General features: G+C 44.1%; 1 protein-coding gene across 1 annotated transcript in view; it reads left to right on the forward strand.

Annotated features, from left to right (window-relative positions):
- Positions 1 to 13,924, forward strand: part of TIMM44 (translocase of inner mitochondrial membrane 44) — a 42,693-nt gene that overhangs the window by 16,829 nt on the left and 11,940 nt on the right. Inside the window, exons 5-8 of the mRNA XM_066574455.1 lie at positions 393 to 542; positions 9,003 to 9,142; positions 10,777 to 10,862; positions 13,708 to 13,800. Of these exons, the coding sequence (XP_066430552.1) occupies positions 393 to 542; positions 9,003 to 9,142; positions 10,777 to 10,862; positions 13,708 to 13,800 (469 nt within the window). The remainder of the gene's footprint in view (positions 1 to 392; positions 543 to 9,002; positions 9,143 to 10,776; positions 10,863 to 13,707; positions 13,801 to 13,924) is intronic.

Consider the following 13,924-nt stretch of genomic DNA (forward strand, 5'->3'; position numbering starts at 1 on the left):
TTTGCAGAGTCTTTGAGGTCTCCGTTCACTTGAACTCACTGAGAAAGCATTCTGAGATCTGCTCCCTTTATGCACCCCTCAAAGGGTCGGCTGACTTCTTCACAGCTGTGTCGTTACTATGGCTGTTTGTTTTTCGTTCACTGTGCTGCTAGGAAAAGACCATTCATTTTTATTACGATTACGAGGCCGCACGGGATTCGGCGTGCTGCTTTGCCGCGCTCCGCCGGGGGCCATTTAAAGCTATTCTCCTCTAGAAGCGATGCTTTCAGAGACCATAAATAATTCAAGTGCAGTTTGCCTGTGTGATCAGAATGTCATTTGGGTAGCAGAAGAACAGAAAATACATAACTCAACAGATTTAGTGACTATTTAAACCCGTCTTATCGTTGCAGAGCATTGATGAAGTTGGCAAAAGCGATATTGGCCGTAAAATCCGTGAAGGAGTAGAAGAGGCTGCAAAATCTGCCAAACACTCTGCTGAGTCAGTCAGCAAAGGAGGGGAGAAGCTTGGCAAAACGGCTGCATTCAAGGTCATCTCTCAGGTGATTCACAGTGCCATCAGAGTCGCCTGCTGTAGATTATACCTTTAGTTCAGGGGTATTCTTGAGTTCTATTAAGTTACACACGTATTTATTATATGAAAGACAAGGAATTCCCTGGAATTCTTTTTCCATTGGCTACTAATAAGATATGTTCTGATTGTTATCTAAGTCCCACATATGAGTACAAGCTAGCTAAAGTGATAATGCACAAACCGTTGTACCTTTTATGTCTTTTATTGAGCACATTGAGTAAGCATCCGCAGTGCAGGGAGAAAAAGTAAATTCATCTCTGTGTTAATGACTTCTCCAAGAGCTAATTGGAAAATGTGCTTTAATTAAGGAGATTGGAAATGTGGATTTCACAGGTGCTTTGCCCATTAAATAAAGACGCACAAAGCTTGGCTACCGACAAATCTGTTGACAAGAAAGATTGGTTAATGTGGCCTGTGCCTCGATACAAATGTTGCACTGCTATAGACCTGTGTGCTCAATAATCCACTGTTAAAGTCCTCTATAACTGGATATAACTTAGGGCTGTTACTCCTCTCCCTGGGAGGGGGCAGTCTTTTAAATTCAATTAAAGAGCACAACAGGCAACCTTGAAAGATGTGTCAGAGAATCAAAGGGTAACAGAAGACCACAAATTACAAACGGCTCTGTGCATGTGTCCGCTATTCGATAAACCCTTATAAAGAATGGTGTTTGTGGAAGAAGACCACAGAGGAAGCCACTGCTGTCCAAAAAATCCCCAAACCTTGCAGTCCATAAGTCTGTGAATACGTGGCTGCTCCACCGTTCTCTGGACCGATGAGACAAAAGTTGAATTTTTATTTTTTACTAGAAATGCGCATTGTTTGAAGAAAAAATTACACTGCACCCCAAAACCTCATCGTGAGTGTGAAGCATGGGGGGGGGGGGGCATCGTGATTTGGGGCAGCAGTCCGGCCTTGGGGCTATGTGATCATTGAAGGAACAATGAATTCTAAGCTGTAGCAAAACATTTTGCAGCAAAGTAAAAGGGCAACAGCTACAACCTCAGACTGAAGAGCTGTTGTATGATGCAGAATGACAACGGCCATAGGAAAACCATGAAAGAATGGTTGAAAAATGGCCATGTTGGAGTTTTGACACCCTCTGTGTCCTTAACCCCTTAGTGACCACCATATAGTGTTTTTACGTCCTGCAGCTGCAGGACGTGTATGGAGGGAGATTGCACTGCGACCTCCCTCCATACATTGTGGGTGTCGGCTGTTTCTTACAGCTGACACCCACGGGCAACAGCCCCGACAAGCTGTGTGGCCGCTCGGGGCTGTTAACCCTTTAAATGCTGCGTACAAAAAAAAAAAAAAGGGGATAAAAAGTTCAAAAACGCCCCATATTTACAATAAAATAATGAAATAATAAAAATACATCTTTGGTATCGCTGCATTCATGAAAGACCCCACACGTTGACCGTCGTCTGCGGAAAAAAAAAAAACCACCAGCAATGCGCTTTTTTGGTCACCTTGTCTCCAAGAAAAAATGTAATAAAAAGCGATCAAAAAGTCATATGTATTCATGGTACCAATGAAAACTGCAGAATGTGCCGCACAAAATGAGTCCTCACACAACTATGTTGACGGAAAAATAAAGTTATTGCGCGCAGAAGTTGGAGACTGAAAATAATTTTAAAAAAAATACAAGTAGTACAGCAAAAACAAAAAAACAACTATAGGTTTGGTTTCCTAGTAATCGCACTGACCCACAGAATAAAGTCATTAGGGCGTTTTTGTTGCATCTTTTTGCACCGTAGAAACAAGACGCTCCCATAGATGGAGGAATATCATTTTTTTTTCCATTTCTTTCCCTTAGAATGTTTTAAAAGTTTTACCGTACATTATATGCCACATTAAATGGCACCATTCAATAATAAAACTCGTCCCGCAAAAAACAACAAGCCCTCAAACAGCGACGTCGATGGATAAATAAAGGAGTTACGATTTTTTTAAAAGGGGGGTGGGGGAGGAAAAATGAAAATAGAAAAAAACAAAAAAGATTGGTCACTAAGGAGTTAAGCCCAAGACAAGCCTTGTAATTGGGGGTTAAGGACATGACTATTTGGGGGAGGATTTTCATCTCTGCTTAATCTTTTTCCCATCCGCCTAGCCCTATGAGGGCTCGTTTTTTATGGGGTGAGCTGTAGTTTTTATTTGCACCGTTTTTTGGGTACATGTAACGCATTGTACAACTTTTATCACATGGTTTTTGGAAGGAAGTGAGAACAATAACACCTCAATTCTGTTTTGTTTTTTTGCAATTTTATTTTATTTTTTCCCCACAGCGTTGATCATGCAGCACAAATGACCCGATACATTGTATCTGTGTGTTGGTACGATTTTATGACCATACAAAATGTTATATAATATGCATATATGTATATTTTGGCATCACTGCATTCAAAGTCCCATAATGTTTATTTTTTTTCCATTGAGGGCGCCGTAGGAGGGCGTGTTTTTTGCATATAGTTTTATTGGTGCCATTAGGGTTCATACGGCTTTTTTTGATCAAACGTATTGCTTTTTGTGGGAGGCAAAATTACATAATAAGCATTTTAGGTCCGTCTTTTAGAGGATTTTTTTCCCGTGCATGATATATAGTGTTCAATGTATCGTACAGATCATTATAGGCGTGACGTACAGATCATTATAGGCGTGACGTACAGATCATTATAGGCGTGACGTACAGATCATTATAGGCGTGACGTACAGATCATTTTAGGCGTGACGTACAGATCATTATAGGCGTGACGTACAGATCATTATAGGCGTGACGTACAGATCATTATAGGTGTGACGTACAGATCATTATAGGCGTGACGTACAGATCATCATAGGCGTGACGTACAGATCATCATAGGCGTGACGTACAGATCATTATAGGCGTGACGATACGATACATGCCTTTTTTATTTTTAAAAAAAGGAGAAAGTTGATTTTTTTTTTACACATAATTTTGAGCCTGTGACCTCCTCGTGCTGTGCCATGCCGTACCTCTCTGTATAAGACTTTACTACAACCAATTCCCCCTTGCAAGATGATGATCTAGAGCAGTGGTTCTAAACCGTTTTCAGCCCAGCGCCCCCTTCAGGTATTGGGATGGTGCCCAGCGCCCCCCAAGCCTTACCAGCTTAAACCCAGTCAGTTTACATTGTTTGCAAAGTTAAAAGTACAAATTAAAATACTGAATACTTATTTTGGAAAGTTTGATAGTTTATAACAGATTAGCATTAATTGTGAAAACAGGTCTCTAAAAATTACCAAAGAAGTTTTTTAAGGCCCATTCACACCAGCCGATGATCGCTAAAAAGCGATTATTTTAGCGATAATCGTTTCATCTAAACGTGCGACCATCGCGCACTATTCGTGCACTGCTAGCTGATCGTTAAATTTAGTCCAACCTAAAAATCGTCCTTTAGCCTTATCAGGAGTTCTCCGCGGGGAGTGCTGATAGTATTGTTTCCCCCTGGAGACCAAAGGAGCTGACCGCAGATAAGAACCCTTGGGCTATTAACTGCTATTAACTGCTTTCAGCTAAGGCTTTATTTGCACACTTAATTGCTCTTAAGTAGCTGAGTAGCTACTTAAAAGTTTATGCAAAATGATCGCTCAAAGCTGTCAGTCAGACTGTCGTGTGACCGATCATCGCTCCGTGTAAATGGGCCTTTAGTCAGCTAAATTTTAGCTGCTGAAATGTAGGTGCTAAGTATTTAAAATCAGGTTAAAGTTTCAGTCACACGGGCGCCAATGCGTCTGTGTTACTGCACGATAAGACGGCGGCACTGCAGGTGCGGGCGACTCTCCGCACCACCAGAAGAAAGAACACATGACTGGCAATAAAGTTGGTCATGTGTTCTTTCTTCCGGCGGTGCAGAGAGTCGTCCGCACCTGCACTGCGGCCGTCTTATCGTGCAGTAACACGGGCGCATCGGCGCCTGTCGGACTAAGCCCTAATTGTGGATACAATAAAAAATAGGTTTTATCGCAGAAGATACTTTTTTGGGGGGGGGGAAGCAAGCAATAATACCATCTTTAATTATGGTTCGATAGAAACGAACAACGTATAAAGAAAATGCAAGATACACCTTAATCCTTAATGGTCAGAAGACTAATTCAAAAGGACAATGAAATTCAACTAATAATAATGTTCACCACAATCAATCTGTGTAATTAATGGCTGCCTTCGGCCTGATGAGCGGATGCTAATTTCGTGATATCTAGTTCTATCTTCATCAACTGCAGAGTCTCAAGTTGCCCCTTGCACATATCTGAAATTTGTTTCTCGCTTTTGTCAGGAGCTGCTGAACCGCGCTGAAGCTCCTCTCCACTTAGTACGTAGATGGAAAAGCTAACACAAGTAGCCTAACTTCCTGCCACAGGATAGGATAGGAATGCTTCACTTTCACCCAAAAACATCCATAGCCACATTGTTGGAAAGGTGCTTGGGCTTCACTATCGTGTATCAAGTCGATCAACTGCTCTTGTAATCTGGGATGAAATTGTGCTGAAAACGGATTGAGTACCCACGTTGGTATTTCAAGGGTACATAGATCATGAAGCCTAGTTTGCATTTCTTCTTTTGCTTGTTTGAGGTGTGAGCAAAAAAATCGTTTAAGTCTGCATCTTGAAGTTTATCTCTGTCTTCGTGTGCAATGTCTTGAAGACTCGTAAACTGACAGAGCTCATGTCAACTCAGGTTATTGGTATGAAGGTCCAGTTTGGCAATGAAGGAAGAGATTATAGCTTTAGCCTTAATGGAATTCATTTTGTCTCCTTGTAGCTTTGTGTTGGCCTCGTTGAGTTTGTCAAATATGTCTGCGAGGTAGGCAACGTCAAGATGTAGTTCGATTGCATCACAAAGGCTTGGGTCAAACGGCTGAAGAAACTCGACTACTGTGTCAAAAACTTTGTAGACGTGTCGTAAGCACTTTCCTCTTCGATGTGTAGGAGTGGACGTTCAAATTCTTCATCATGGTTTTGACAGAGCTTATGGAAAAGATGTTCATTCAAAGAGTGCGCTTTTATCTCGTTAACAGCATTAATTACAGAGCGCAGAGAATCGTGCAATCGCTCACATAAATGTTTAGCAAGGTGCTGCCGATGGATCACACAGTGGACGGGCATTATGCCAGGTATAGCAGATTTTAAATGGGCTAGAAATTCGCTATATTGACCAATCATGGATGCAGCTCTGTCGGTTGCACAAGCAAGTACATTTGTTAAACAGATGTTTTTTTCTTGGAAAAATTCTTCCCCTCTTTTGCATGTAGAGAAGCCTTTCATGTCGGTGGTTAAATTTCTGGTAAACAACAGTTCCTCCACTACCTCTTCATTATGATTAATGAAACGAATGTAAGCTAGCAGCAGTTCTTCATTGTCTCTAACCGTTGACTCGTCAATTTGCATTACATATTTTGTGTTCTTTAACACATTCAAAAGCGTTTCTTCCACATCAGCAGCCATCTTGTCAATTCTTCTTGAAACGGTGTCATTATTTAAAAGAATCTATTTCACCATGGCACACGGGTCAGGCCCCAGCATAGTACTGACAATCTCTTTAACTGCGGGTAACACAAGTGTTTCCCCAATAGTATGTGATTTGCCACATTGCGCTATTAATAAAGAGACTTTATAGGAAGCACGGAGGTCTTTGTCAGCATTGAGAGCAGATTTTCCAAATAGCTTGCCTACAGTGCTGCGGCTCTCCAACTGTGACTTTAAACCTTGGAAAAATGAAATAGGCTTACCCACTCTCTCTGAATGCATTTAATCACTCAGTTTTGAAGGCTTCATAGCGTCATTCGAAAATGCCTTTTCACAAATGAGGCACAAGGGAAGCTGTCCGTTTGTAGAAAAAGGGATTAATCCGTATTTCAAGTATTCATTTAAATATTGATGGTATTTCTTCTTCTCGGCCATTTTTATAAAGTATGTTTCAAGAATGCACTGCTTATGTCGCTCTATCATATAATGATGTATGACTTTTATAACTCCACGACTCCGCTACAGATCAATCACACTGGATAACCTAAAGAACAACCTAACCTGCTGTATTCCATAATGCCGTTGATTGGCTGGGACGTTCAATTGTGTGGGTCTCGGGGAGTTGTAGTTTATATCCGTGTTCTGAAAAGACACTTGGCGTCCACTAGGACTACAACTCCCAGAGACCCACACAAGTGAAAGTCTGAAGCGGTTCCAGCCAATCAGCGGCATTATGGAATACAGCGGGTTAGGTTGTGCTGTAGGTTATCCAGTGATATGAAGTGTGATTGATCTGCAGCGGAGTCATGGAGTTATAAAAGTCATTCATAATATGATGGAGGCGCGCAGGCTGCACAGAACTCCCATCACAGGGAAGGGATTCATGTGGAAATAATTGCCTCGGTTTTGGATTTCACCGATTTTGTTTTCGGACAGATTATCGTCGAAAATCGAGGTATCATTACTAGTTTTGAAAAAAATGTAGTTACTAGACGAAAAAAAATCAACAACGCAAACACAGAATGCCCCACTTTTCGTTCCACTGCCTCCTTGAGAAGGAAAAAACGCCCCCAGGGGGCAATAACGCCCACGTTAAGAACCACTGATCTAGAGGATCAAAGAAACCATCAGCTTGTATGTTGCCTGTAATGGACGGGACAGAAAAGTCACCAGATAGTAATCCATGGAGCTGCTTTCAGAGCCTCTTCACCTAGTAGCATCATAAAGTTCCAAAATAGCCAACGCAAGTTGTGGGAGGAGCTTCACGTGGTGAAAAACTGAGAGCTAGAATGCTAAAAGTTTGCAAGACTCACAGGTCCCAGCTGGTGCACTTATTTTGTTTTGTGTAACCCCTTTTTCTCAAAAGATAAGCGAGCATACTTGCTAGGGCAAACTACTTGAGCGAGTAGTGCCTTATTCGAGTACCTGCCCGCTCGTCTCTAAAGATTCAGCTGCCGGCGGGGAGATCTCTCTCTCACTCTCTCCCCCCTGCTGTGCCCTGCTCACTCCCGCAACTCACCGCTCACCCGCGCCGGCAGCCGAAACTACTCGCTCGAGTAGTTAGCCTTAGCGAGTATGCTCGCTCATCTCTACTATACGTATGCAAGCTTTGTGTGGAGTATGCCTGTGACAGCTGACCCCGGGCCATAGTGGTAGCGATCAGGGATTATTCCAGTGCAGCTGTTAACCTTTTAGATGCCACTGTCAAATCTGCCAACATCATTTAAATGGTCCAACAAAGGGAGAGAGCTCCTGAACGGACCCCAGCAATGATATTGTAGGGTGCTGTTCCAGTGTCATGGCAGCATGGAGCCTTGTGAAGACCCCCAGGGCTACCATTTACGTAGTTCTGTCTATCACAATGTGCCTGTGGCCTGCATCAATGCACTATACTGTAATACTCAGGTGTTGCAGTGTATTGTATACGTGATCAGATGATTAAATCATTTCTAAAATATTAAAGGGGTTGTCCCGAGGCAGCAAGTGGGTCTGTACACTTCTGCATGGCCATAATAATGCACTTTGTAATGTACATTGTGCATTAATTATGAGCCATGCAGAAGTTATAAAAAGTTTTATACTTACCTGCTCCGTTGCTGGCGTCCTCGTCTCCATGGTGCCGACTAATTTTCGCCCTCCGATGGCCAAATTAGCCGCGCTTGCGCAGTCCGGGTCTTCAGCTTTCTTCTATGGAGCCGCTCGTGCCAGAGAGGGGCTCCGTGTAGCTCCGCCCCGTCACGTGCCGATTCCAGCCAATCAGGAGGCTGGAATCGGCAGTGGACCGCACAGAAGAGCTGCGGTCCACGGAGGAAGAGGCCATCTTCAGCGGTGAGTAGAGAAGTCACCGGAGCGCGGGGATTCAGGTAAGCGCTCCGGTGAGCTTTCTTTACCTCCCTGCATCGGGGTTGTCTCGCGCCGAACGGGGGGGGGGGTTGAAAAAAAAAAAAACCCGTTTCGGCGCGGGACAACCCCTTTAAGTTTAAAGAAACTCCACTTTCCTATTTTTAACATTTAGAAAAAAAAACAAACATTTGGGAACCCGTGTGTCTGTGGGAGTCTGAGCTATTAGCATATTAAACAATAAATGTTAATTGTTCTTGCACATGATGAACAGAAAAAAATACACAATGCCAAAATTTGCAAAGAAAATCTTTTTCTCTTCTTACTTTATTGTTACTTTTGTCTGCAAGACAGTTTGTGTTTTTCACTGCCACCATTTAATATTCTTTGAAAGCTTGGAAGAAAAATGAAAATTAAATCTTGTGTTCTCTGCTTTGTTTGGACTCGGCCTGGACTTCCTTGTGTGATTTGTAACTTGCCCCATCTATATCAGTCTATTGCCGCGTTCCCTCTGTTTGCAGCCCGCATCGTCGCCGTGTACAATCTAACTTGTGGTCGTCCTGCTTTCCACCATGTCCTAGTCTGGTTTCTCTCTTTATAGGGTGTAGAAACTGTGAAGAAGGAGATTGATGAGAGTATCTTGGCCCAGACCGGCCCGTACCGGCCGCCATCCCGGCTGCGCAAGAGGAGTGAATTTTCAGGAGAGAAAATGAGTGAAGAGAAGATATTTGAGCCGAACGAGTGAGTAACGTCCTGCGGGTCCGCGGAGGCCTCAGCAAGCCTGCTGGAGTGTAACGTCTTCAAGGAGGGATGTCAAGAACTACTGCCTGAAGCAATGGGGCTTCTCTTTCAGTTTTTGTTAAACTTCAATCAGAAATGTTAACCCCTGCAGGCCCGGGGTAAAAACTTTCTTATTTTTGTGCTACTGCATTTTGAGAGCCAGAACCCTGTTGATATAAGTATGTTTTAGAAGTTGTATTTTTAATTAGTTCCATTTTGGCATATGTGTAAGACTTATGATAACCATAAGCTGCGTCTGGGGATGAATTCCTTGCCCGGCCCCCTGTGATCCGTGGAGGTCGGCACGTGGACTCCTCTCTGCCGTCTGTGTGCTGTGCAGACATGAGATCCAACATGAATTTCTCAGTGTTTTTGTTACAAAAGGTTATGCTTTAATGCAAAAAGTGTAAAGGGTGTGTGGGAGGGGGGGTCCTTCTCCAGCTGCGCACGCTTTCTACTTTCGGAACATTTTAGGCTTATATTTTTTTGCCTTTGTCAAAAGTTTGAAACTGTCTCAAAAGCGAAGGGTTTTTATAATAAAATGCTGCTAGATTGAGCTGGTCAATCATATATGTAATTGCTCATGCAATCCTCTTATTGCACTCATTGGACTTGTCAGTGTTCAGGTGGTTTCATATCTGCGTCAGAACCTCCAGCCGGATGCGGCTGAAAAAACACGGCGTGCAGCACTTTTCCTTACGTCCAAATGAGCTAGCTGGACGAAAGCGGACGGACTCCATTATAGTCAATGGGTTCCGTCCGGCGCTTTCCATTTCTATCCAGAGACATAACTGCTCGGCCTCTGGAATCCCTATTTTCTGCTCCCCGACGGATGGGTGTCAGCTGTTTAACACAGATGGTGTTGGAGTGTGGTTGGCTCCTGAGCCCCCTCCGTCCCCTCAACCTGTGAGATGGGGGAGGAAAAAACAAAAAATGTCCGCTTCCTTAAGGGGTTCAACATACAAGCCGAGTGGAGATAATATCCATCACCAACTTTTAACATGAAGCCGGACTCCACTGCACCGTACGCAAATCAGGGAAGCATGATGAAATTAAAGCAAACGTCCTATTAGTACAATTCATTTAAATATTCCTAACATGACCCGCTTGGCCTGGACAGGTCAATAACAGGACCGTTTTAGCTCAGCGGTTCCTGAAGTTCTTCAAGCTAGGGAAGCCCAAAGCAAGTAAATAACCCACCAAAGACCTTTAATCTGTCGTCCTGATGGACAATGTATCACCAGGGCACGGCGCTTCTATCGTCCATTGGGAGATCTGCAGCCCACATGTGCGAATGGGAAGCTGGGAACTGTCCCAACAGCAGTGACATGTAGTAGCCTTGTAGCATGTGTCTATGGAGGAATACCCTGCAGCTACTGTATACCTGTATACGGTGTCTGTGGGCACACTGCTGGCTTGTTCATGGGAATGGGTGTTTGCATTGTTTCTAGGGTCACTATAGGGGACATTGGTTTATGCATCCTACTTTTGACAATGCTGCCTTTTGTATATTACACTTTGTTTTTCCAAAATTTGAAGTTGGTCTTTTCCTTCATTTTCAGGTTGTGCTAATTGAATCTATTTTCATATTTCAGGGAGTCGATGGGTGTCGTTCTGCATAAAGACTCTAAATGGCATCAGCAATGGAAGGATTTTAAGGATAATAATGTAGTGTTTAACAGTAAGTACCCTGTGGGAAGCGCTTTATTCATAAACGGCGCCTCAAACTTGCTGGATGTTGCAGCACCGCTCTGGCAGTGATACTGCTTCTTCTTAGATCCAGTAAGACGGTGGGAGGAAGTCGTCACTGGTGCTTCCTGTCCAGGTTGCTGGCCTTGTAAGAAAACTATCTCTGCCCTAAAACTTGTAACTACCGAGCCGCCCTTTAATTTAATGCTTCACTTTCAAATCGTAGAGAGTCTTTGAACATGTCTCATGTATTAGTTAACCAGAGATGCCCATCTGTGGCCACAACTGTCTCGTGTTGGTCAGCGTAGGAACACGTCGCTGTCACATCCACAGCTCTTCAGGATCCAGGCATATGCTGTGGTCAAGTTTGTGTTTTGTTTTGTTTTTTTGGCTGCAGTTATTGCAAAAATCACGCACTTTTTCGCTTGTGAGGTGTCCCAAATCTTGCCATGTTGTCCTCCATGGCCGATCTGTCAGGCCAGACATACAAGCTAGCTGTGCATGTTGCAGTCTGAAAAATTTAGTCGCCCACTAAACTAAAGATTTTTAGTGGGTGACTTTTAGGCCGCCTGCAGACGAGCGGGTCAGATCCGGCAGCGAGAATTCTCGCCGCGGGACCCGAGCACCTGCAGAGACGAGTGCGCACTCACCCGCGCCCGGCGGCCCCACACAAAAATAGGACATGCCGCGGTTTGTTTGCCGCGCGAGATTTCGCGCGGCCGGCTGCATAGGAGTGCGTATTGTAATGCACTCCTATGCAGACTTTCAGTGGCGGAAATCCCGCGGCAAATCCCGTCGCGGGATTTCCGCCCGTGTGCAGGCGGCCTTATGCTTGCGTATAAAGAGATGTGTCACCTATATATTACTCTGCAAAGATTTTAGGCAAGTTTGGAAGAAGTGCTGCAAAGTAAGAATGCTTTCAGGAATACCGGTACAGAATGAACAAGTAAAATGTAAATCACATCTATATTTTGTGTGACCGCCATTTGTCTTTAAAGCTTCATCAATTCCTCTAGGTACACTTGCACTATGTCAGGGATTTCGTAGGCTTATAGTCAGGTGGATGATCCAATTATGTAGGTTGAAGTACAGTCATTAACTGAAACAATCGCTGTGTAGGAGGCTTAAAACTGGGTGAAGAACAGCCAAACTGCTACAAAGGTGAGGTTGTGGAAGACCGTTTAATGTTGCAGGTCATACACCATGAAAAGACTAAGCCCAGGAACTAGAAACAAGTTCTACTGCATCAGCAAGGGTCTCTCCTAGGCAAAGAAAGCTGACTGGGGTTTCCAGATGTTCTTTTGAAGAAGCACACACAATCGGGCAACATTGAGGACTTAGCAGTCGGCCAAGGAAGCTTAGTGCAGCATATGAAATGCACATCATACTTGCTTCCCTTCTAAGTTGACAGATGTTTAGCAGTTCCTACAGCTCAGACCTTGGAGAATCCAGTGGGATCCAGGTACACACTTGCTGTTCGAAGAAGTCTGGCCAGAAATGGTTTTCATGGAAGAGTTGCAGCTAAAAAGCCATTCCTTCGACATAGAAACAAGGCCAAGCGATTCAACTATGCACAAAGACGTAGTAACTGGGGTGCAGAAATATGGCAGCAGATGCTCTGGACTGATGAGTCAACATTTAAAATATCTGGTTGTAACATAAGGCGGTTTGTTTGCCAAAGGCCTGGAGAGCTATACAATAATGAGTGTCTATAGGCGGCAGTGAAGCATGGTGGAGAGCAGTACATTAAGGAGTGTTTGCAGGCAGCAGTGAAACATGGGGGAGAGCGGAACAATAATGAGTGTCCGCAGGCAGCAGTGAAGCATGGGGGAGAGCGGTACAATAATGAGTGTCTGCAGGCAGCAGTGAAGCATGGGGGAGAGCGGTACAATAATGAGTGTCTGCAGGCAGCAGTGAAGCATGGGGGAGAGCGGTACAATAATGAGTTTCTGCAGGCAACTGTGAAGCATGGAAAAGAGAGGTACAATGAGTGTCTGCAGGCAGCAATGAAGCATAATGGAGAGGGGTACAATAATGAATGTCTGCAGGAAGCAGTGAATCATGGCAGAGAGCAGTACAATAATGAATGTCTGCAGGCAGCAGTGAAGCATGGCAGAGAGCGGTACAATAATGAGTGTCTGCAGGCAGCAGTGAAGCATGGGGGAGAGCGGTACAATAATGAGTGTCTGCAGGCAGCAGTGAAGCATGGGGGAGAGCGGTACAATAATGAGTGTCTGCAGGCAGCAGTGGAGCATGGGGGAGAGCGGTACAATAATGAGTGTCTGCAGGCAGCAGTGAAGCATAGGGGAGAGCGGTACAATAATGAGTGTCTGCAGGCAGCAGTGAAGCATGAGGGAGAGCTGTACAATAATGAGTTTCTGCAGGCAACTGTGAAGCATGGAGGAGAGAGGTACAATGAGTGTCTGCAGGCAGCAATGAAGCATAATGGAGAGGGGTACAATAATGAATGTCTGCAGGCAGCAGTGAAGCATGGCAGAGAGCGGTACAATAATGAATGTCTGCAGGCAGCAGTGAAGCATGGCAGAGAGCGGTACAATAATGAATGTCTGCAGGCAGCAGTGAAGCATGGTAGAGAGCGGTACAATAATGAGTGTCTGCAGGCAGCAGTGAAGCATGGGGGAGAGCGGTACAATAATGAGTGTCTGCAGGCAGCAGTGAAGCATGGTAGAGAGCGGTACAATAATGAGTGTCTGCAGGCAGCAGTGAAGCATAATGGAGAGCGGTACAATAATGAGTGTCTGCAGGCAGCAGTGAAGCATAGTTTGACTCAAGATTTTGTAATTTATATAAACGCATCCTATATTGTTTCCACATAGGATTTTTTGAAATGAAGATGAAATATGATGAAAGTGATAACGCACTCATCAGAGCATCGCGCACAATCACAGACAAAATCAGTGACCTTTTTGGTAAGCTATTTAACATTTTCTGTGTTTGGGTAAATGACGCTAGCTCGCCCGTTTTTTAAATGGAGAGTTTTTTATTTAGGCTTCAAGTGCTACGATTACAAACTACTCAAGTCCGTCGGTCTCC

Source organism: Eleutherodactylus coqui, chromosome 7, assembly GCF_035609145.1.
Source record: "Eleutherodactylus coqui strain aEleCoq1 chromosome 7, aEleCoq1.hap1, whole genome shotgun sequence".
In the NCBI taxonomy this organism is placed as follows: Eukaryota; Metazoa; Chordata; class Amphibia; order Anura; family Eleutherodactylidae; genus Eleutherodactylus; species Eleutherodactylus coqui.